The sequence below is a fragment of the Numida meleagris genome, chromosome 1, assembly GCF_002078875.1.
Source record: "Numida meleagris isolate 19003 breed g44 Domestic line chromosome 1, NumMel1.0, whole genome shotgun sequence".
Classification (NCBI taxonomy): domain Eukaryota; kingdom Metazoa; phylum Chordata; class Aves; order Galliformes; family Numididae; genus Numida; species Numida meleagris.
In genome coordinates, this window is record NC_034409.1 from 75,998,730 (window position 1) to 76,022,705 (window position 23,976).

Below are 23,976 nucleotides of genomic sequence, written 5' to 3' on the forward strand. Positions count from 1 at the left end.
TGGCCCCCCTCACCTCCACTCTCCAGGCTAACAGCCCAACCCACTGAAGGCCCCAATGCGGTCCATCTTCAGCCCAAAGCAGCCCCGGGGCATGGCCTTCCAGGCCCAGTCTCCAGAGAGAGCTCGCTTGCGACTGGTGAGGGCTTTGCGCCAGAGCAGGGGGTGTGCAGCTTGGGCCCCCGACGGGAGGAGCGGCAATGGGGGGAAGAGCAGCTGCGGGTCAGAACTGGACCCCTCCTTCATGTCCTCCTCGGCCGGCATGGATTCGGAGTCCGAGGGCAGCAGCTGGGAAAGGAGCACCTGAGAAAGAGGGATGAATGAGGAGATGGGTTAGGGTGGATTGCCCATGCTCCTGTACCCCACCCCACTGTCCCACTGTCCCTCTCCTTCCCTCAGACTCCAGCAGGACATAAAATGATACCTGTGCAGAAGGCCCTGTGCCTGTGACCTTGCATCCAGACCAAGGTCACTGAGCAGAGGGCTGGGCCCACAGCTACCCAGCCTGAGGTAATTTTGCTACCTAAAGAGCAGGAAGGAATGCTGTGGGCATTGCTGTCTGTGTTCCTTGTCCTGCTGCTATCAAATAGTTCTCGTACTTGGAAAATAATGGAGGCATCGGGCCTTGCTCCTTTTGGTGAAGCTGAGTGCTGCCATGTGTTCAGACCATTTTGTGGTGTTTCTTTTTTCCAGAGGGCTGCTAATACTTGGTACCACAGCGAGGGAGAGGCAGAATGGCAGCATCACAGGGACTGTTTATATAAAGCAGTCAAGTATCAGAACGGGCCTAAGGAAGGCAGGCTCCTCATCTGCTGGAAAGTCTCCAGACTTTCTGTGCAAGTGGGCATGCTCTAATTTAATTACACGCCTCCATCACTGCCAGCATCCTCCAGCAGCAGGGAGATGGGTCAGGAGGCACCCTGGGGGCACACCACTGCTGCCCATGGCAGCGGCCTGCAGTGGCTACTCCGTGTCTGTGCATCACGCGGATGCTTGCTGACCTATGGCTGAGGATGCCTTTGTGCAGTTTAGCTCCGTCCTCTCCAGCAGTGAGTTAATGGAAGCAGACACAGGCATCTTCAGTGAGGAGTGAAAGTGTCTCCATGGTGAGTCATAGCAGAGTCAGTCCTGTGTTTCTAGTTCATATCCTAGCTCTTTCCCTGCAGCTTTCTTCTTGGACAGGATAGCTGATGTGAAGACAGAGTGCTGGGGCTTAGGTTAGGGCTTGGTGACGAGGAAGCTGAGTTGATTTAAAAGCCATAAATATTGTTTCTGCAATTGACGAAGTTAAAAGATTTAAGAAAGATTTAACAAAACAAAGAAGCCCTTCCCCCTGTAGGGGACTATAATTCAGGTGGCTGTTGCCACTGGGCTGAGTAAGATAGGACTATTCTTCTTGGAGCCAGAAGCCTCTGCATGCAGTGAAGAGACCCACAGCCAAGAGCACTCACTAAAAAGGTGTTGTCTGTCCTCTACCTTGAAATGCTGGTGCTCCCCGAGGAGCTGGGTTGTAAAGACATAGTCAGCCTAGAGCTGAGGCTGATGGTCTGAAGGGGAGGGAGCAGTCCTTGGGAGCTGGGATGTTGGGTCACCACTCACGCCATGTTCAAACACAACCTCCCCAAACTGCCCCTGCCACTCCCAAAGCCTCCCTCAGCTCCATCCCGGTCCCTCATACCTGGAGCCTTTGTCCTGGTAAGGACATCGCTTGTACGCTGGCAGAGAGCAGAACTAGGAGGAGGAAAAGCGAGCAGGGCCATGCTGGGAGCCCCAGCATCTTCTCTTTATTCGGGGGCTTATGGGAGGTGAGGCAGGATCTGTAGCCTCTGAGAGCCCCGTCCCCTCTTTGCCTTTATAGTGTTGGTTCTGGCAGGCGCCTGCCCCCCAGCTCTGCTGCACGCCCCCCTGGAGCTCCTTAACCTTTCAGCCCTTTTGTCCATGGTGATATATTTCAGGGTGAGCTCAGTGAGACCCCTTCCTCTAAAGAAAAAAGACACAAAGGTGTTTGCTGAGTGTCTGGGAAGACAAATGTGAGCCAAGCTGCTGCTGGCTGGGGCCTGGAGGTATCTATCAGGATCAGGGTGAGACTTCAAGACACATCCAGGAACAGGGTATTGGAGGCTGCGGTAGACAGTGATGCTGACATTCTCTTAGGCAGAGTGCTGTTAATGTTCTTGCTTTAACCACTGTGAGCACGAGCTGCAGCTCAGATGGCAATAGTCTCACTGCTGACTGCAGTGAGCTGTCGCAAATCTGGTTTTGTGACAGTATAGACTCTGTTTTTTAACACCTATGTTTTGATGAGCTGGTTGGCCAGGGGACACGGAGCTCCTGCTGCAGTAGATGTATGGATTTCTGTGTTTGCTCTGAGATCTCTGGCAGTGATAGGAGCATGGGTCTAAGTACATGCAAGCACACAGCTTGCACGCTGGTTGTCCTGAGTCATAGCTCAGTGTACACCATCTGTGGGGCTGAGCTGAGTTTCCAGAGGAACCAGCACAGGAAAGCACTCATCGAGGCTGAACTTGCACTTTCTCAAGCTCAGGTGCACAATAGGAGTGGGATGGCGAGGAGCAGACTCCTGCCTCCTAAATCTTCAGGCTATTAGCTGCCCCCCTCTTTGTTTACCTCTCTCATTTTACGGTAGTTTCTCACCAGCTGAACAACGCAATGAGGTCACTGTTTGAAATCAGAGTGCAGAAGTCAGCCTGGGTGTAAAGACAGAAACTAATCAGGAAAGTTTGCTGAGGGACAGAAAGGGGGGATTCTACCCTATTACAGGAGCAGTTGGGTGTGGGGGGGAGGTTTAATAATACCTTGAATTTCCCTTTCTTCAGTATCATTGCATACAGCAATTGAGATGAAAGTTGACAGGCAGTGTTCTGCTGTTTACTTGCTTTTTTTTTTTTTTTTGAAAGAAGAGAACCAGTCTTCTGCAGAGAGAACAAAACTCACAGTTCAGATACTTGCCCTGTCTTACTTTCCCTCCTTCACAAGCATTTTCCACTTGTTGCAGACCTATGGTTCCCGTTCTTCTCGGCCCAAGCAGACAGAAAGCATAATTAACTATTTTACACCAACCCTGTGAAAGCTGAGTGTAGAGCTTGCATCTGAAGCACTGAAGTTGGAAGCAGGAGAGATTTTGCCCAGGACAAGGTACGGGGGCACAGCTAAGTATGCTCCCCTTGATACCTGTGACCCATGGATGGTGCTACCCAGGCCCCTGGCTAAAGGGGAGACATTTCATGGGGAACAAGATTACCATAGAATCACCAAGGTTGGAAAAGACCTCTAAGATCATCCAGTTCAACCATCCACCTATCATTAGTATTTCCCACTAAACCATGTCCCTCAGTACAACATCTAAATGTTTCTTGAACTTCCAGAGATAGTGACTCCACAAAGCTCCCTGGGCAGCCTGTTCCAGAGCCTGACCACTGCCTTGGAGAAGAAGCATTTCCTCATATCCAACCTGAATCTCTCCTGGAGCAACTTGAGGCCATTCCCTCTCGTCCTATCACTAGTTACACGAGAGAAGAGGCCGACCCCCAGCTCATTACAACCTCCCTTTAGGTAGTTATAGGGAGCGATAAGGTCTCCCCTGAGCCTCCTCTTCTCCAGACTGAACAATCCCAGCTCCCTCAGCTGCTCCTCATAAGGCCTGTGCTCCACACCCCTCACCAGCTTTGTTTCCCTTCTCTGAACACACTGCAGGGCCTCAGCATCATTCTTGTAGTGAGGGGCCCAAAACTGAATGCAGTACTCAAGGTGCAGCCTCACCAGGGCTGAGTACAGAGGGAATTTCCACAACTGACTGGTGGAGAATCAGGATGTGCTGCTTATGTGGGCATTCAGAGTGCCTGAGTGGTGTGCACGATTTACACACACAGCCCCTCCATGTACCAGAGCTTTGCAGTGAGAAGATATGAAAGTGTCAGAGGGATGGGAAAAAGGGAAGGGAGGAGCTGGGAAGTGCCCATGTATTCATCCCACATTTCAACCTCTGAGGATGTTGTTCTGTACTTCCTATCCACATCCTACCATCTCAAAGCAGCTGAGTCAGTCTGCTAGAGCTTTCATGCTGCTAGCAAGACAGCCACAGGCAGATCCATTTCACATCGAATGCAACAGCTCAATCAACCCTTTTGTGAGTGAAAGGTAAGAAAAAAAAAAAAAAGCAACGATGCTTTGTTTCTGATACAAAACGTAGTGGAAGTTTGGTCTGGCATCCCTTGAGCGTAGCCCCTATGTTGCAAGTATGCCAGAGATGTTTGCAACTGCTCCAAATTCCAGCCCAGCTGCATGCACACTGAGCTCTGCAGGAATGGAGCTCCCAATTGACTGGTTCTATACCATGCAAGAAACTTAGGAAACTGTAGAAAATTTGGAAAATTTTATTGCAAATTTGCAAATCCTACAAAGCCTGGATAAATTGCAGGCACAGCCCAACACAGGTGCAATGAAGTTGCGGCTGCTTTGCATCCCAGATCCTTCCTGGGAGTGCAGTAGAACTGAATAGTTGCTCTGTCACGTCCTGGCAACGACTGAGAAGTTAAAAGGCTCTGGCAGGCGATGAGTCCTTGATTGCCCCAGTTTTACCAGCCTGAAATAGGTTATTGTCCTTTCCTCTCTGGTGCTAACAAGCTGCCTCTGTAAAAACCCTTCTCCCTCTGGTGCTGGGACACTCATTCTAGAGTTTGCAAGACCATTAGAAAAATAGTCTCCTGCTGAATTGCCATCAGTCTTTACAAGCAGAGTTACTCAAAAGGAAAGGAGCAGGACAAATGGAGAGTGGGAGAACTAGGAACTGGATGAAGTATTCTGCGGATACCCCTTAGCAATGCAGTGCTGGTGGCTGCTGCAGGCTCCAAAGAATGGTCAATGTTCGTATCATTCCACTTCGGACCATGGGTAGGAATGCAGAGCCAGCTATGGAATGGAGCCCCTCGGGGAACACAGACTCCACTGAGCATCATGCTGGCATCTCCCTCCCTGCAATATTGTCAGCATATTATCTCATTCTCATGCATACACAAGCTTGCAGCGCCTTGAGCCTGGAAGTCCACAGATACTGTTTCTGCGAGTGGATGGTGGTAGAGCAATCACATACAGTATGCATGACTGTTGTATTTACTGTTAATGCTGTAGCTGTTTCTCCTGTTGCTCGTAGCCTTTACTGAATATAGGGGAGGATGGGAGAGTAGGACAATAGTGCTGTAGCTTTCTGATCTTTGTATTTCATGCAATTACTCGGTTCTTACAGGTGTGCTGGAGTTGTGTGTGGGGGGGGTTATATTGGTCTCTGGCTCTATGACACAGTAGTGGCTGCAAGGGGACTGAGTCCACGCATCTCATCCCCATAAATACAGCTGCCAGCCCATGGTTCCCCCATCTGCTTGTTTCTACAAGCTGCTATCACGTTTACATCCATTCAGGTATTAGCATAAAAACATATATGCCCAGGCCACTGCAAAGCTATGCAATTTCTACCACTTCCTTTCTATAGGGATCAAAGTAACCTGCTGCAGTCTTTTGTCGCTACCTACTTACAATAGCCAGACCACAGAACCAAGCAGCAGGCTCTCCTTGCTAGTGGACTGAAGATAACCACAGCGACTGTGGGAACAGCTAGCGACTCAGAGGAAGAACAGGGAAAGACACACAGGAACCTGGTGAGAGCAGGACCCTTCCGGTTCCCGTCCAGCAAGTCACTGGCCTGAGAAGCATTTGCTTTCTAGGCAACCGCCAGGTAAGAGGAAATAATTCTGTGCTATGGCTCTGGGACAAATGCCAATTTGCCTGCGAGACAGGAGGTTAAAGGCTGTTTGTATGATTAACATTCACACTTAAGGCACTTCGTGTTCACATGGCTTGTCTAAGTGCTAGGCCTGACCTGAGCACTGGTGTGGCTTAAGTGCAGTGAAATGAGCAATGTTACCTGTGTAACAAGTGCCAAAGTTATCTTGTGTAACTTTGACAAAAGTAATTCTGCACTTTAAAAAAAATTAAAAAATTGATTTGTATTTTCTTTCCTACTCATGTTGCGTGTTTCCTACTCAGGTTGCATAGTCTAAATCAGCTTCTGCCTTCCACTATTCCTCCTCACCTTTTCTTTGAGATCTGTTCAAGGAAAGACACAGGTGACTTCCCCTCGAAGTCCCTCTGGTCTCTGCAGAGCAAGAGCCCCCAAACCAATCAAACATAAAGGGGCCTAAACCCAGCAAAATTATTGGGCCTGGGTCAAGAGAAGCTTCCCCTTGAAGGGGAGGAATGAGTACACTGTGGTTATGTTTGGCCACTTTTTTTCCCCACAGAACAGACTTTGTTGTTTGTTCATTTAAATGGGGGCAGCGTGCTTTCCATCTGCAAAGTCAGGGGAAACAGGCAAAGCAGCAGCCATGTTAATCACTGCCTTTCATTGTGGAGATAGCAGACAGGTTTGGAATCTTTTCAGCCTGTTGCATGACTTTCCATTTTGTCTTCATTTAAAGCGCTATGAAATTATCGGAAAATTCAGACAAGAGGAGATGACTGCTGCAAAAATCAAGCTTTATTTTTAAAGACAGTGGCAGATGGTTCCCTCAGCGCAGCCGTCGGGTTGAAGACCTGGTGATGGGAGTTGTTTTGGTGGGGGTTTCTTCCTCTCTTAATTCTGCTGATAGCTCTAAGGGAGTAAAGTGTGTCAACAACCAGCACTCCACTGCCTTGAACAGAGAAACGTGCACACAGCTCTCGATCCCCGTATGCCCTCTCCCCCTTCCAGAGGAATTGTAGAATATTCTGGGTTGGAAGGAACCTTAACCATCATCCGGTTCCAACCCTTTGCCATGGGCAGGGTTGCCATCTTCTAGATCAAGTGTAGTAAGACCAGAAGGATAAGTTTTTCCATGCATTGTAGGAGAAAGTTAGAAAGAAATTTAGGATTTAAACTCACCTGGCAGTCCAGAATCACTGACAGTTTCTCCACCAAGCTCTCACCCCTGATACACCAAATCTCCAGTCCTCCACCTCTCTGCTTTTACTTCTGAACATACATGTCTAATGCCTTACCGTTCTCAGAGCTGTTCTCTTCATCACTGGAGAAGGTGATAACAGTTTTTTTGCGCGGTTGGGACTTCTGGGCACGTTTACTGTTTCGAGTTGCACGTGGCCGGGGTGTGACAAAATCATCATCATCGTCCCTGTTGGCTGTGCTTAGGGGCTGGCGGCAGCAGCCTGCTGAGAAGAAAGGAAAGGTAGCAGCCTTCTGTCTGTAAGGGTGAGGAAAACTCCCTATGTGTCTCTGCTGGGCTGCAAGATCAGGGGAAGACTGCAGTCCCACAAATGGAAGATACCTGCTCTTGGTTTTCGCTTGGCTGGCCCCGGCATTGGAGTTTTACCACCTTCCTGGCACGTCTCTGCTGAATCCAGCCCTCGGTTATGGCAGGCAGACAGCTTCTGCTCCAGCTCTTCAGCCACTGTCTCTTCTTTTTTTTTCACAGCAGCAAAAAAAAAAAAAAAAAAAAAGAAAACCCTTCATAGAGAAGCATTCCATCCATTGCATGACCATCTCCTGCTTCAGAATTTGCGTCAGGATCTCCAATAAATCGTTGAGGCTAAAGAGGAGCCAGTTTAACATGGAGAACTGCAAGGCTTTCCAATCACTGTGTTTATAAAGCACTTGTTTTCCACACCCAGATGCTTCCCACCAACCATCCTTACTTTAGTCTCAGGTTTGCTGGCTGCTCTGCGGAATCGAACCAGCACAGCTTGGAAACAGCTGTAGACAGCTGGGTCTTGGAGCTTGTCTGCAAAGCAGTCAAAGTTGTCCTGCAGCTTGTGAAGGCCCCGCTCTGAGATGGGAAGCAGAGAAAGGCAGTGGGACAGATCCCGATACTGGCGCTCGTTTCTGGGAAAGACAAAGATCACCCATAACTCACATGAAAAGGGGCGTGTAAAGGTGAGCACATTCTACCTAGAACTACAGCATGTGGGGATAAGGCATTTCCCACAGGTGTTTTCTCCTTTTGGAACATGAGATTTAATGTTACAGGCCTGTTACAGGGTGCCGCAGCATGCCAACCACTGTACAACCACTGTATTCCACCAAAAATACTGACTTGGTGTCTGTCAGAAACACAAAGGCTTCACTGTTGAATTACACAGTCACTTGTTAGAAAGTGTCAGAAGTTATTGCTGGCTAGGAGGAGAAACACAGTGATATAAGGGCTCTTCTCGAAGGGCCTTATTTCAACTAAAAAGCAAAAAGAAACAAAACAAAAACCTGGCCGCTCACTTGTGTGTTTCTGAGACCGTCTCAAGCAGAGGCTGTACTTGAAAGTGTCTCTCCTGGCCAGTTACAGGCATAAAGGACATTTTCATTACGATACGAAGCAAACAAATAGCAACTGTAATGTCAAAGGACAGCTAGGTCCAGATTCTAGTGAAAGTTACAAGAAACAAATAATAATTAAAAAAATCCAAATTAATGTCTTTAATAAAGCTCACTGCGACAGAACGGGAGTAAAAACAGTAGGTCAAAGTCCCTCTTATACTTATGTACAAAACAGAGGGCTTGCTTATACACCCAGAATGTAGTGCCCAAACACAGTCAGAGAAAAAGGCAAAAACTGCAGCATCCAGGTGTTAAATGTGGAAACATCTCAATCATATTTGGCGCACTGCTGATTAGAACTGCAGAAATCCTAAGGATGCTGGCTGCAAAATCTTTCCCAACAAGCTCCTGTATTAGCCTTGAATATGAGTCTTGCTCTAGCAGTACCTCTAGTGTGCACTAAACCAACCATCTTTGTGGTACTCTGGTGACATTAGGACAGCGTAGCAAAAGCTAGACGTGTTACAGCCAGAGGATCTTTACAAGTGTGGTCTGAAGACCTCACCACTGTTCCCAGGATGAAATTTTGAGAGAGGGGCCACTTTCTTTTCTAGCTCAGGAAACAAAATCCAAATATTTCTCAGGAGTATGCAACTCCGAGGCAGCTGAGTTGGTCACATGCCCAGGCACTGTGTACAAACAGCCAAGATAAGCAGACACAGCTTTAAACCTCAAGGGCAAAGTCACAACTGTGGAGATGGAACACCATAGGAATGGAGGAATGTTGGGTGCACCAAATCCAGCAGAAGATAAAGATAACAATGAAAATATTTGACAGAGGCAGGTTCATTTCTTCTTTTTTTCTTGAAAGAAAAAAAAAAAGTTAGTGAAGTTATAGCTTGAGGAGCAATGGGAAAGAAGCACCAAAAAAAAATGTTTCCAGAAGGTAAAAAGATACTCCAGATGCATGGGATAGGCCCTGGACTATTATACTCTTTAATCAGCACCATGAACAAGCCATGCTCATCTTGCAGACAGAGCAGAGCAAAGGCATAATATGTATCACGTGGCACAAGCACTCAAACAGGACAACAGTCTGTAGCGTAGTCACAACTGAGCAGCCCGTCCACACAGAACAAGGGTGGAACAGATAAGGAGATCCCAGCTCCTCAGTTTAACACATTCTTTTTTTTTTTTTTTTTTTTAGCTGAGGTGCCTGTGGAGAAGGGCCACAGAGATGAATAAAAGCCACCCTGGGAGTGTGTCTCCTTGCCTAGATGTAAGTAATGCAGATCTAAGTTCTCACAAAACCTTTACCCTTAAGAAAGATGGGAGGAGGAGAGGGCCCAAAGAGTCATAGAATGTCCTGGGTTGGAAGAGATCTTAGCAATCATCCAGTTCCAACTCTTTGCCATGGGCAGAGTTGCCACCCACTACGTCACAGTGTAATAAGACCAGAAGGATAAGTTTTTCCATGCATTTTAGGAGAAAGATAGGAAGAAATTTAGGATTTAAACTCACCTGGCAGTCCGGAATCGCTGACAAAGTTTCTCCACCAAGCTCTCTGTCTGTTTGTCTTTTGTAATATATGAGAAGAGATGTCTGCAAAAGAAAAACATGGTAAAGTTGAAAGCCCAGAGAGGAAATCCAATTTCTGCCTTCACCATGCCTTGCTCTCAGCTCTCCTGCCCAATCATCAGTGAGGTTGTTCTCCAGATGTGAAGACTAGAGAGCTCTGCATGCCTCAGACTCTGTTCAGGAGAAGCTATAAGCATATAATACGTTTTAAGTAGTAATCGCAGTCCCTGTTGGGGGACAGCTGCTAGGACAGTTATAACTGTATGTTTGTCAGGAAGCACCTGCCTAAGATGAAACACAGCTGGCAATACAGCTAAAGCAAAGACTCTTGCAGGTCTGGAGTGAGAACTGCTTATGTCTGTGTGAGGTAGGTGGGTTGCTGAAAAGGCTGCAGTGCCTATTTCTGCTCAGCTCCTTTCATCCAATTTTAAGAGAAGCAATGCCTCCAGCTGATCTCCCCACTTCAGAGCTCTGCTACAGACCAGTATGCCTGGAAGGGCGGACTGTACTGGATGTGGGATAGCATGCACTTTTTTTTCCCTCAAAAATTATTATTTTGCTGAAGGTACACTGCAATAAATTTTCATCAATAGAAAAAGCGAACATTATTTTACAGCTAAGTGGGAACAAAGCTCAACAGAACTGGGATATCAGCTTGATCCCACATTTTTCTCAGCTTCTCGAGGAATAAGACAACACCGACTTGAAGGCAGTTAAGTACTCCAGTGTTTCGCATGATGTCCTCATAGAAGCTACTGAATAACTGAATTCTCTGTATTAAAAAGCTATAACACATAGGCCCCTTTTTTCTTCTACCAACATTTCTGTTAACTTATTCTCAGTCAAGTTGCTGCTGGCTTTTACGTAGCTGCTACAAGTACATCCTTGTTTGGTCTTTGTCATGCCTACAACCACCACCACATCAAGCTTCTTTTCTTTTAAGCTATGGAACTGAGACCCTATCCTCAGGGCTCCTCCCCTGCATTTATTCCAATTTCCATTCATCTTTCCTTAATTTAAGCAACCCGAATTGTGACAGCATTCCAGCAAGGTCTCACCACCACTATCAACACTTTCTATACAGAAATAAATTGTCTGTTAAAATAGCAAGTGGAATGAATCTCTCGCTAACTTTAGCCATACCTTTACAGCAGGCGCTGAACAATTTCTAAACACTCATTGTTATATTTTGTTCTGCTAGTTTTCAGATCAGTTATTACTGCAATCTTCATTCTCAATTAATTAATCCTTTAACAGCGATACTTCCCCAGCTTCTTATCAGTCATCAGACATCACTAGTCCTTTCTTTTCCACACCTCCACAATCTCCATTTTGGCAAGTATCCTTGGATTATAAGCCACCCTCCCTCGCAGCTCGTGCCTTTGAGTTGAACTAGATGCCCTCCATAATGCAAGCACTTCATATAATACTAGTACACGGAGAACTAGTTCAGTTTCAACTAGTTCCTTCTTTCCCATCTAAAGAATTCGATGCGGTATGCTAGCTGATTGATGTAGGTCTGCCACAATTCTCTTCTGCATTAATTAGCTTTAGAATAATTTGACTTCTGCCTACTCGGTTAAATCAGAATCTTTTCTCTTGCTATCCACTTCTATTTCTCTCCCTGTATATTGGTGGAAGGCAGAAAAATCAGTCCATATCTGTCTTGACCACACGAACCCATCCTCAGTGCAAGTGCTAAACTTACTAATCTCTATGTCTGTGAGAACACCTCCAGTTTGACATTTATTAAAAACCGTACTGAGAATTCCACAAGTCTGCCCCATTTTTTTCATATATGCCATCTGTTTCATATATAATGGTACTTGATGATTTGCTTCCACTTCTGACACTAAATTCTTCTACATCTACTATCAGTAGCTACATGCTATATTTCGCATTATCTCACATTGAAAGCTGAAGCAAAACGTTCACGTACTTTTGGAGCCGTAAGTTAATCTTAGCCTCACTGCTAGTCTTTTTCTGAGCTTTGCAATCCCTGCCTGTTCAAAATTCCATGCCTCTTCCTAAATGCAGTGGAATCTCATGGACAGAAAGACTCCAGTCAAAAATCACTGGAAGTTTTTTTTCTGCAGGAACAGCAACACCTGCCCAGCACTCCCCTCTGCAATCCACATGGATTTGAGCAACTCAGAAAAACACTCATGTGGCCAAGTCCCATCTACAAACAGGAAGTTTTTGTAATTTACCACTGGAGACATTTGATGGGAGACAGGTTAAGCCTGATGAAAAGAAGAGATAACGGAAACCAAAGATTCCTTATGCTGTGTATGAACAACTGAAGCCCTCAGCAAATTTCTGTGCCATGGAGAGTAAGGGTTTCTAGGGGAAAAAAAAAAAGCAAAAAAACCACCCTATCCCAACAACCAACACCCAAATCTGTTACTTTATCTATGGCTTTATTATACATTAAAACTGCTTGCAAAAACCCAGTAGGTCACCAAAATAACAAGGAAGGCAGATCTTTAAAATCTGTTCACTCCTCCTATAGTTGGCTGGGTTCCCATGCATAAACTGAACTGGTTTTACATCTCTAGAGGGAAAGTCATTTTGAATGAGCCTTCACCCCCAGTGAGGTGGCTTTAGATTGGTTCCCCCTGGGATGACTTCCCTTTCAGATGCAGACTGTGAAAAAGCCAGACTGAGGAGAACAAGAGAAAAAGCATTTTGTATGCCATGGTAGTTTGTTCTGTAGACTTTGCACCCCTTTGCTCAAATGCAGTCCTAGCCAGAGCAGACTCAATTAGGCCTCATTTCAGATTTCACATACCTCATAATAGTGTGGAAGGATTCTTCATCTATGCCGCAGTCAGGATCTGAGAGACGACTGATTATGTCTGGAAGCAGGTTATAGATGGCATTATCCTGCGTGGGACACAAGGTTCTACGTGAGATACAGAATTATGAATGACAGCTCGAGCCATGACAAATAAGCTCTTTGCTTAAAATTACCTTTTTTCCCCCCATACAAAGTTACTGACTGAAAGCATCAGGTTCTTGAAAGGAGCTGTACACAGCCAGCCAAACCTATCTGGGGCTACTTGACTAAAGCTAAGGAGCTGACAACAACTGCAATCCTCTTTGGCAGCCTTGGATGCAGTTTCTTTACAACCTTGTCAACTGCCAGCACAAAAACATTCTGGAAGAAAGCACGCAGAACAGTTCAGCTCAAGGAACTGCCTCTCACCTTGCCGGAAAAGACCCAACCCAAATTCCCTTTCCCAGTGCCAAGAGAGTAAAGCTCCAGCATCACTGCCACCTCTTAGGCCGTAAATCTCAAACTCTGAAGGGCCTTCAGCAGCCTTCATGGTGAATAAACAGCACACAGAGGGTAATACTGCTATGGGTCCTACCTACCTGGACAGTAACCGCTTCAATTTAAGTATCTTGATGTCACACAGGCAGGAATAACCTTGAAAGATCTCAGATGATACACTGCCTGAGCCTAAAGTCAGGAAACTCTTACAAGGTGTAAAGGTGAACTTCAGGAAAAAAAATCTGTTCCGAAGCCCATACACTAGGTGCGCACAAGTAAGCAGGTGGAGGAAGCACTGCTTTGGAGCCTGCATTCTGATGCGAATGGATGAGCCCAAATTTGACATCAAAACTCATTTTGCAAAATTCCCTTTTTCTACCCTCATTTGGCAACACAGCGGAACAGCAGACAGATCCCCTACACCAACACACCTTCTCCAGGACTCCAAACTCTCATTTCATTGACCCAACCCTTAACAGCCCCTTGCCACTCTTATGAACTAAGAATCCTGAGTATCCACTTGCCTTGTTAGAGAGTTCATTGAAGAAGTTCTGAGCCACTCCCACAATTGCTTCCTCTGGGTCTATAAGCAGAGCTGCCATCTCACTCACTTGGCCTTTCACCTTTACCATGTCTTTGAGGATGAGGTGAGTCATGACCACTCCAGCCGTCTGCCTCACGCTTTGGCAGGGATCTCGCAACCTGGCAGAAGCAAATAGTTAATACAGAAGGCAGCTGAGCATCTCTAAGTTACCAGTATCCATGACAGCCTACTCCACAAGCCAGTTCTGTTGTCTCCCTGCGCCGATGCCTTCAAATTCGGTTTCCTCCAGCATGCTCAGCTTCCAGATGCTGAGTGTCACCCTCCCACCAAGCTCTTATCACCTGTCCTCTGCTAGCAACAAGCAGAGCATTACCTGGCATACAGATGTGGTGTCCATGGCTCCACCTGATTGGGGAAACGGATGGCCAGATCTCCTGCTGCGATAATGAGGTTGGATCTCACAACAGGCAGAGGGGACTTCTCCATCATAGTGAAGAGCAGGCGCAAGTGGGAGTCACAGAACTCAGAGCTGGCAGGACAGGGTACCAAAAAGAAGGCCAAAATCAGCAACCAAAATCCAGTCTCTGATACTAGTGAGACAATAAATGTACGCTCTTTTGTGCGTTTTTTTTTTTTCCTCTTCCCTGCAAAGGAGTTGCAACATTTATTGTGCTTAAGTACCAGTGAAGCTGGTAAGATATCATCAGCATTACCTGATCATGCAGATTTTGCCAAGAGCCAGGGCTGCAGCAGCTCTAAGTGCCGAATCACTGTAGAGCCCAGGGTTGTTGCAGATCCTGAGCACCAGTGGAACAAAGGCAGAAAACAGGTGCTTCTCTAGATAGTGGGGATGAAAGCAGCAGATACGTAAGCACTGTTCAAGCAGCATTCCAAGAACAATCACTGAATTTATGGCAGAACTCCTGCAGACTATACGAGCTGGATAACTCACTTTTGCCACTGAAAAACTACCCCCAGAGAAGCAAAACGAAGAAAGAGCCTACAATGAAACTGACACTGAAGAAAAATGACAGTGTTTGATTATGGAGGAAACAGCCTCCTTCCCTCTAGGTGCATTACCACCCCTCCCGTTCTCTCACACATGGCACACGGAACCTGTTCTCTTCAGTGGAGTCATACTTACCATCTAGAAGTTCTGTCTCGCAAATACTGCGGATGAGCTCAGCCTCAGTGTCATCAGCCGATGCTCCCATGAGGCCCAGCTCCTCCTCCATGGTGGTATCATTGCCTGTGCTCTATGCAGAAAAAAAAAAAAACAGTTGTAAAAAGAGATGATGCGCGGTGATAATCCTTTCCTTCACAAAGTACCTCTCTGTTAGGTGAGAGGTGCAACGCATATCCCTAGCAGCATGACAAGAGTCTGGAAGAACAGACTGACAGAATTCTGTAACTCCCTTTTCTGTAAGAACTAAACAAAGCTGTGAAAGGTAGTCCAGGATTTGCCAGTCCATGCGCCACAGTGCACCAAAGAAAGTCTAAGTCACTGAAACTATTAAACTGAGACAGAAATAAGATACCTAGCATCTACCTAGCAGTGCCTGAGTCAATCACAACTCAAGGGACATGCAAATCCCAAAAGCAAGCCAATTCAAAGCAGGCTTTGAATTTCTGGTCTTGTCAGCAAGATTACAGGAACCTTATAGCAAAGAAAAAACAACAACACAAGGTAAGAAAAGGGACACAGGCATTGCACAGGGGATCAAATCTGCATCCGACTGCTACTTCTGGGAAAATCTCATAGTACCTTCCCCCCCTGTGGGAAATGATAGTGAGTCATAAGCAGGGCGAATGAGAAAAAGTATAAACTTCTCTGGACACAGCAGTGTACCCATCTAAAAAAAGACTGGAAGCCTAGGGAAATGATTTTTTCTTCTATTCTTACCCAAAGAAGTTCACTTCACTGGAAAACACCCTGTAGTAGAACTGGGTGCGGATCGAGCTTCTGGAAACCCTTTCACAAAACTCAGCGCACAAACGGGTGTTCATTCTTCACTACTAGCAGCAATTGTGAAAAGACTGCAATGCTAATAAAGGAGATGATGGGTAGAGAGGAAACTAACTAAGAAGATAAACCTAGTCAGGCTATCGCCCTTTGCTTCCTCCCTCCTGCCTGTTCCAAACCCAAGAATGGATGGAGTTTCCCTTAACAGGATCTCCTTGTCAATCCTTGACAAATTCACGTCCACTAGAAGTTTACTGTGGCAGTAGCTGGGACATTACAAAAGCTTAAAGGAAACAAACAAACCAACCACCAATTTCTCACCCGAGGTCTCTGCTTTCTCATGCTGCTGTCAGAACGCTCTTTATGTTTCTTGGTCTTCTGCTCCTCCCTGAGGATGCGGCGCCGGCGCAGCTCCGCACTCACAGACACTTCCAAATACGCTACCTGCCGCAGTGCCACCTGTCCCACAAGGGACACCAGGTGCAGCAGCAGGAACGTAGGGAGACTGCTAGCACCATCAGACACTTTGCTGGGAGAAGCCCTTGACTCTAGTGGAGAAAAATTATTGCAGTTCAGTGTTGATTTGGACTCTACACGTATCGGTTACTGCCCAACCTCAGTAACCGTATAACCCACCTCCACGCTCCACAGACCCCTTCACAGCACTCGCGTTCCTCCATGCCAGTATCTCTACTAGCCCCAACTCTTCTCCCCCCGCAGTTATCTCACCCAGTCACAGCACCAGAAACCACGGGTACAGATCTGCTTCACCAGCTTTTTTCCCTCACCCTCTTTCTGCCCGTCAGCCTCTTGCAGATTCTCCAGAGCTTTCTGGCTGCACACCTGCAGGATGTGAGCACATATCTTCTCTGGCCCTTCTGCTAGCTGGTAGATGAGCGTTACTGCTGCCTCCATGAAGGGGATCCAGTGGCTGCTTGGCTGAGCAAAGCCTGATGAGAAAAAGGAGTCATGTACCACACAGAACAGCTGCAACACAGGCTGTCCCACAGCCCAGCTCCACCTCCTCCAAACCTGCTGCTGACTTGAGCTTACCATTACTCACAGCCTCGCTCAGGCGTGCAAACAGCGCTTGGTCCTGTGGCAGTCGAAATGGGACATTGTTCTTCCCTTCTGCTGGCTGCAGAGAGAGATGAGTTACTCCCACCACACAACAGAACACCCCCGTGCCCTCCCTGGCTCTTCATCTTGCTGTGTGCACAATCTAAATCAGAAGCCTGTTCGGCCCGTGGCAGGGACATTCAGCACTGCTCTGCAACTCAATACACGGGGGGGACATTACCATCGCTTTTTAAGACATGGTGGCAGCACTGGGCAGATTTAAAGCTTGTCCAAACCATGATTCCAAGGCAAGCCAGACAGTTCCACTACTTTAATTGAAACAACCCTTGAAATCTTAAAGTGACTCTAAATCTGATGTTATTTTGCTCCTTCATTTTCCATAATGAATGAAAAAAAGGAGGGAGATCTGTAGAGTTATCGATGGTAAATCAAGAAGGTGCCATTGCCTTTGAGTACTCCAGAACCATGAGGCTTTGCTTAAAAGAAAAATATCATTACCAGAATTACTGGAAGGTAGCTCTGGATCTAACATCACCTCACACTTACGCTGATACAGATGCTCTGTACCACTCCCACTACATATAAGCTTGGGAGTAAGACAACTCTGAGAACTACTAAACCAAGAACGACAGTGCCTGGGATACCCCAGCACATCTGTGAGTTCCTGATCAAGACATACGTGATTAAAACAAGCTACTGCTTCACATCTGTCAGCTTTCAGTAGCTGGAAGCAAAATTTCTCAGTTTACTACAATCTTACTCTCTTTGGGGCAGGCGCAGAAGAGCTTCCACAATTCTTCAAGTATCAGTCCCTTCTCATACAAGTAACTACAGTGTTAAATCAACCTCATATTTAAATGTTCTGAAGATAGTTGTAATTCAGAGTGCTGTAACATACATTAATTCATGGAGGTCCTCCAATCACGTCCCCAGTGGAAGGGGCAAAACCGGACTGTCTGGGATGTGTGAAGGAGGGCCGCTTTCATGCTGCGGCTCCTGAATTAAAATACCCTAAATGCTTGAGCTAAAAACAAAAATGAAAAAAAGGAAAAAAAACAAAAAAACAAAAAACCAAAGAGTTTTTCTGCAAGTGCATTAATAACTATAAATTGCTCTTCAACAAAGAAACCATCTGATAGGCCACCCGTTATAACATGAATGGATTTGAAAATCTGTCATGTTTTATATTCAGCCATACAGTCGACAACTCCCAAATATCAATTAACGGAGAGGGCAAAGGAATCACAACACCAGAAAATATCAGTAGAGGAAAGTGCTTCATGGTTGAGGAGACATAAATCAGCTTAGAATGGGGAGTATGAGCAGGAGAATTGGAAGGAAAACAGATTTTCTTGTGCACTGAACTCTTTTCTAATTTGAATTCAGCAGTTGCCTAATGAAAATATTTTTATTGCACGTTCACTGATGTGTGCTAAGCTTTCCAGACAGTGCTGCTGAATGCTCTCAACCTACCTCATTTAAAAAAAAAAAAACAAAACAACACAAAAAAACAGAAAAACCCAAACGAACAAAAACAAAACAAAAGCCCTAAACGATAAAAATTCTCTTTTCTCAACATAAACTCCATTCCCTGCTTCTTTGTTACTGGGTAACTATTACTGCGACCGCAAGGACAAACTAAGAGCTGTACCTTAGAATTACTGGCAAGTTTGGAGATTGCATTGCATACTTCTTCTGCCAAGCGATAGTCTTCACACACCTTCTCAGTCAGCCCTACCGTCACCAAAACATCCAGGTTGCTGCCTACGATCTCTGGCTTCCCCCTGCGGAATGGAAGGGACAGGGGTATTACATGAGGTGCTGATGAAACTTTACAGTAAATATCCATAACCGAGAGAAATAATCTTTGTGCCTTGCAGAAGGCAGTCATTCAAGTAGAGGCAAGAAATGCAAGAAATCTACTGACTCAAAATATAGCTACAGGGGCAGAACATGCTCCACAGAAGACAGGATAATCTATACTCCACTGTGTATATGCAGTTACCCAAACTGAGCAAAATTGGGCATAATTATTTTTGTAAAGAAAAGAAATGCTTTGTCGTTCTTGTCTGAAAGGAGTATAATTTCAAATCTGCTCTTATTTCACACACACACACATGGACTTGACACAGGATGCCTTACAAATCTACAGTTTTGTGGATATCCCATGATTTTAGGAAGTATATACATTTTGAATTTATGCTTACAATTATACCGCAAGCACATGGGATGGAGTGGTAGAAACATCATGGGAGGAATAACTAATACATGAATTGTGGAATTGCCTGTAAGCTCCAGAAATGGCTCTTACTGTAGAGCCAAGATCTTTCGGACTATCATCATCCAGGCCTATTTTTAACTGATGAAGGACTGAAGTAGGAAGAACAAGAAGAAATTAGCAGGTAAGCATAACACCCAAGGGTTACTAGGTTGGGAAATGAAGGAAATTAAGTTATAAATTATTTAAGCTAAATAGCTTATAGCGTAATTACAATCTCTTTGCCCACTGAAAGGGAAGCAGATTAATTTCCCTCCATGCTAAGGCTCTAGGCACGTCTATTCAGCAGCTTCTCACAGTACTTATCAAAACACAGAGTGCTGAACTGTGGCATGGTAAACCCTGAAGTGGGATGGATGTTTAGAACTCAAAGAAGGTACTGCAGTCACACTTACTCAGAGACTGCTGTCGGAACACAGTAAAACTGTGTTTAATTCCAAGCTTCATCACCCCATGGTCTGGTTACTATTTTTGAGGCTGCTGCACCAAGGGTCAGCTGATCCCTCACCCACAGTTATCCACTAAAGATTAACTCCCTCTGCATCCTCCCACTCACAGGATCACACTGGCCCCGGGCTCACCGTGCCATCATCCCCAGCAGCATCACAGCTGCACGGCGTTCCAGTGGTGAGCACTGGCATTTTTCTGTGAACCGCTCCCACAGCAGCTGGATCACAGCAGGTTTTATTTCATCCTTCTGCACAAACTCTGAGATCTGGAAAAAAAAAATGCAATAAAACAGGGAAAGCCAGAGGAGGGCAGACTTCAGACCAGCAAAGACATCACGTGCATTGACTGCTGTTTTCATATAACATATAACAAAGATCTGTAACAACACATACAATCCAAACTCAGACAAAACAAATACTCACTATTTCTTCTAAGCATTGTATTGTTCCTAACGATGCATCCACCATGATGAGAGAGAGAGAACACACCAGGTTCTGGGCCCTGGCCCTTTGAAAGGTTAAATAAAAAAAAAAAAAAAGAAGTTAAGAAGAATATAAAGGAGCTCTTGTGATTACTTGCCTATTCAGAGAGCTGAGGACAACTATTAGATAACAGATCTGATCCTTGGGGACAAGAAAACTTCCCCCTCTACCAGCTAGAGTTCTTAGAGTCACCCAGGTCAAGTTCCAGTGCACACAGCGTGAGCTCAAAAGTCGATTGCTGCTACTGATGCTCTGCACGAATGCCTGACAACAGGCTCTCACCAGCCTCCTCCCAGTTCCCTCTCAACCACAAGTCACAAAACTATTCACTAAAGCATAAGAAATTGCAAAACTATCTACAAATAAGTAAGGCTAGAGTTCAAACTTCAGGAGAGCCATATCCAGTCTATACTATACTATCAAGCAGCAGCAAGAAGCAGGGGTGCTGTCTGTTACCTTAATGGTATAAACAAAGGTGCACATGGGCAAGGGTTGGAAAAAGAAGCAAGTGCTGTGCTACAGAAAAGATACGGCTCCTCTTTGCTGTGGAACAAGCAAGCATGCAAGAGCACCCCAACATCCCCTCCTAGATCCTCAGCAAGGGTCAGCAACAAATAAAGATGCCATCACCATCCTTTCATCCTCCACGTGTAGAGATTTGTTGTAGAAAAATTTAAGATTATTCAGAATGAAATACAAACTGAAGCGCGTGTGAAAGCACTCGAATCATAATTAAAAAAACACCTTGTGTAGTACCAGGGATAAAGAAACAGCATATAGTGAAAAAACAAGGACACCAGCGACAGCAAGAAAACCAGTAAACACTGAGGAACATGTGGTTTAGATGAGGAGCAAAACTTCTACACTCAAATAAGACCACAGCATGCATGACTCGTCAGCAAAAACTGAGGTTTGGTATCAGTTTTTTGGCTCTAAGTTTGGCTCAAAGTTTAGACCACATTGTACACCATTCCTCTTATCCTCAACCCAGTGACGGGAGAGACTATAGCCATAAGAAACCCAAAATAAAGGAACATACATTGAGCTGAAACCTTGCCCAAGGGGGGTGGAGCATTACATTTCCAAGACACGGGATCCATCCCTAACAGATGACTTCCTATGGGGTCGAAATACTTGTCCAAAAAATCAGTTTATTGCTGCCATCAAGAACCCAACTGACATGACAAACATTCAGTAGCTGACACTCCTTGACCCCATCACTCTGACCCTACTCGGACCATTTGAGCAGATTCCTCTTGGTGCAGTGCTTTATGAGAGTGAAATTAATGAGAAAGTTCAGCATGAGTGCCTGACACCAGTTTCATTTAAAATAATTCACAGCACTGCCTTCTGTGAGTTCTCATATGGAGTTCTGCTGCATTAATTTCTCCTAGACGTGAATACACAAAGGACATATAGGAAATGTTTCTGTTCCAACAACTCCCCAAAGGAAAAAAAAAAAAAAAAAAGACTTCTGTTTAGGACAACGCATACCTCTCTGAATCCCCGCTGGGGCTCAGGTAGAGCTGCCTGTAGGCGTTCAGCACAGCCTCCTTGATACCAGGCTCTTTTGACCACACGAGGGGAAGCATCCTGCGGACCCCAAGCAGTGCCTGGGGCACACCAAACTGTGAGACTGTCACAAAGAACTCAATGGCTTCCTGAACAACTGCAGAGGAAAGAAACAGTTGCATCAGTGCAGTTCCTTATCATTATTAATAAACAGACCATTAAGACAAATTCATAGGCATACTGCTCTCATAGCTAGGCGTAGAAGAATCCAAGATCACTGCTACTGTCTGCAGATGACTCAAGTCAGAATAGGGTCACTACTACAAATAGTAGTAGTGGAGGAAATGGGGGTAAGTTAACAATGTTAGAGCTAAATGCGATATGACAGACCTAGGAGAAGAGCACAGAAGCCATGTCTGAGAAAGAAAAAAAAATTCTAAGAAACAGCAGCTTTGGAAAAAAGAGATCTCATGGTCACAACAGATAAAAAGCAGCTGTCCCAGAGCAATGCTGTAATGAAGCTAGCTGACGTATTGATGGCATACTGTGTGTTTGCAGCATATAAAATCAAATACATTATTTCTTAACTTGGCTACTCCTGAAAATACACTCCCCAGTGTTCTGTTCTTAAGAAAAAAAAAAAAAAAAGCCCATTAATTTAGAGCACATTCATAAGAAAGCCACAGCAACGATCAGAGGGTCTGTTCAATACGCAGTTTATCAGTAGAGTTTGATCTCTGCGTGAGTGCGAGCTTGTAGCAGTACAGGCAGAAGGAGACCTCAGTAAAGAAGCTGTACTCCTACCAGACATGAAAGTATTTGTATCTAGACAACTGGCATGTTTCCACTTCCCCCAGTCACACCAGAAGGCACACTTGCAAAGAAATATGAACTTATATCTTTAAATCTTAAATCTTTAATTAAAAAAAAAAGTAAAACCTGAGTGCACACATCCCTTAGTCCCACTCAGCACCACAGCAGAATACTCTCTAAATGGAGACAAGGTCTCAAAATTCACTTCAGTTGTCTGGATGTCTAACTCACCTTCCTCATGCTACAGAATAGCAAAAGCTAATAAAATCTGTGCAACCATAAAAGACCCTGCAAACCAACAAAAAACAGGCACTGAAATACCAGGTGAGGGGCATGCATTTAGCCTTAAACTGCAAGTGACCTGCAAAGATGCTGATTCAAGAGTTCATTCTTGTGTGTAATCACCTAACAGCACCCAAACCTTGCTAAGGAAACCTCCTTTCTTAGCACGGGTAAAATATGAATAGTTAGTACAAAGTCATCATAGGTGAAGCTCCAGAAACACCTGCACAATGCTAGGGTGCTGGGGTGTTCAGACCTACCTGCACCCCAGAACCATGGGAGTGGTTGGCAAGTGGAAGGAGGGTGTGAGAGGAGGGGGTTGTACCTGGTCTCTACCCCAGGGACGCTGATTCATGACAAGCACATTAATATTAAATATGAGTAGCTGAAGTAACCTAAAGGACCGCTCATCACTTCACATTTGTAGTGCAGGTACAGCACTGAAGAAGACCAGGCCATGTTGACAAGTATCACTTTCAGCTATGGAATAAAGTTCAAGGAAAAGTGAAGTTAATTAGACATGCTGCTCAGTTCCTCTCTTTAGCCCACTGTACCACCTGAAATTGCATCAAGGCACCAAGTAAGAAACACAACACAGCTTCCTTGGACACACTTTGGAAGAACTGCAGTTGAGATTCCCTCCCACAAGAGAGGAGAGCATACATAAATGTAGTCATCTGGGTCACTTTTTTTTGGCTTTTTTTTTTTCCCCTAATCTTGATATCTAAAAATTTGGTTCATACACAAGCCTCAAAAGCCCACTCATGCCCTAGTGCAAGTTTCTCACAACGCCCATGTAGATGGTGCTTGCTGTTCCAGTGCCTATGACATCTGCTTAGTGAGCATTAGCTCTTCCAACCTACATCTCCTCTCCAGCAAAGGGATGAACCTGGAAACTATAAACAGAGGGAAAAAGGCCCCATGGCTATTTCACGCACCTGAAACAGAGTTTTCATACATCAGCTTGCTGATCAGGCTCAGGGCTTCAGTGATTTTCACTGAGAAGTTGTAGGCATCTTGTAGATACTGCACCAGCATCTCCTGTTTGACCAGCTCCGTTTGAGGCTGCTCTTGAGGCTGCTCTTCCAGTATAGCTTCTTCAGTTGTAAGACTACCACTGTCACATGGAGAATTCTCACTATTCTCACCTGGGCATAAACCTGCACAGCATGAACACTTATTTGTTAACAGTATCGAAGGTATAAGAGAAACAGGCACAGTTCAGGGCATTTTAATTCTTCTCACTCCACCCCTTACTGACATTAAAGTCAGGAGACTTCCATGAAAAAAAAAACAAAAAAAACCCAACCCAACCAAATACAGACACACTGCCATCAGACTTAGCTAAAAAGACAACATCTCAGCATATCATAGACCAAACTCCAGCACTACAACGTAGCACATTA

At 45.3% G+C, this 23,976-nt stretch overlaps 1 protein-coding gene and 1 long non-coding RNA gene across 3 annotated transcripts in view; one reads left to right on the plus strand and one right to left on the minus strand.

The window, feature by feature from the left end:
- Positions 1-12,674, plus strand: LOC110398769. Of its 2 annotated transcripts, none has more exons than XR_002438608.1 (3): positions 1-5,746; positions 9,519-9,590; positions 11,986-12,674. It is a non-coding gene; the product is annotated as an uncharacterized LOC110398769 (long non-coding RNA). The 2 variants fall into 2 exon arrangements; XR_002438609.1 differs by lacking the exon at positions 11,986-12,674 and having other exon boundaries at positions 1-1,103; positions 3,014-5,746; positions 9,519-9,915.
- Positions 6,530-23,976, minus strand: part of NCAPD2 (non-SMC condensin I complex subunit D2) — a 24,087-nt gene continuing 6,640 nt past the window's right edge. The window contains exons 14-31 of the mRNA XM_021396692.1: positions 23,509-23,730; positions 21,458-21,632; positions 19,904-19,988; positions 19,613-19,746; positions 18,405-18,537; positions 16,727-16,811; positions 16,462-16,623; positions 15,995-16,221; positions 14,855-14,966; positions 14,424-14,547; positions 14,084-14,239; positions 13,691-13,868; positions 12,681-12,775; positions 9,833-9,913; positions 7,699-7,885; positions 7,332-7,458; positions 7,048-7,215; positions 6,530-6,661 (exon numbers count right to left, since the gene is read on the minus strand). Coding sequence (XP_021252367.1) covers positions 6,579-6,661; positions 7,048-7,215; positions 7,332-7,458; positions 7,699-7,885; positions 9,833-9,913; positions 12,681-12,775; positions 13,691-13,868; positions 14,084-14,239; positions 14,424-14,547; positions 14,855-14,966; positions 15,995-16,221; positions 16,462-16,623; positions 16,727-16,811; positions 18,405-18,537; positions 19,613-19,746; positions 19,904-19,988; positions 21,458-21,632; positions 23,509-23,730 — 2,534 coding nt within the window. The 3' untranslated portion in view covers positions 6,530-6,578. The remainder of the gene's footprint in view (positions 6,662-7,047; positions 7,216-7,331; positions 7,459-7,698; positions 7,886-9,832; positions 9,914-12,680; positions 12,776-13,690; positions 13,869-14,083; positions 14,240-14,423; positions 14,548-14,854; positions 14,967-15,994; positions 16,222-16,461; positions 16,624-16,726; positions 16,812-18,404; positions 18,538-19,612; positions 19,747-19,903; positions 19,989-21,457; positions 21,633-23,508; positions 23,731-23,976) is intronic.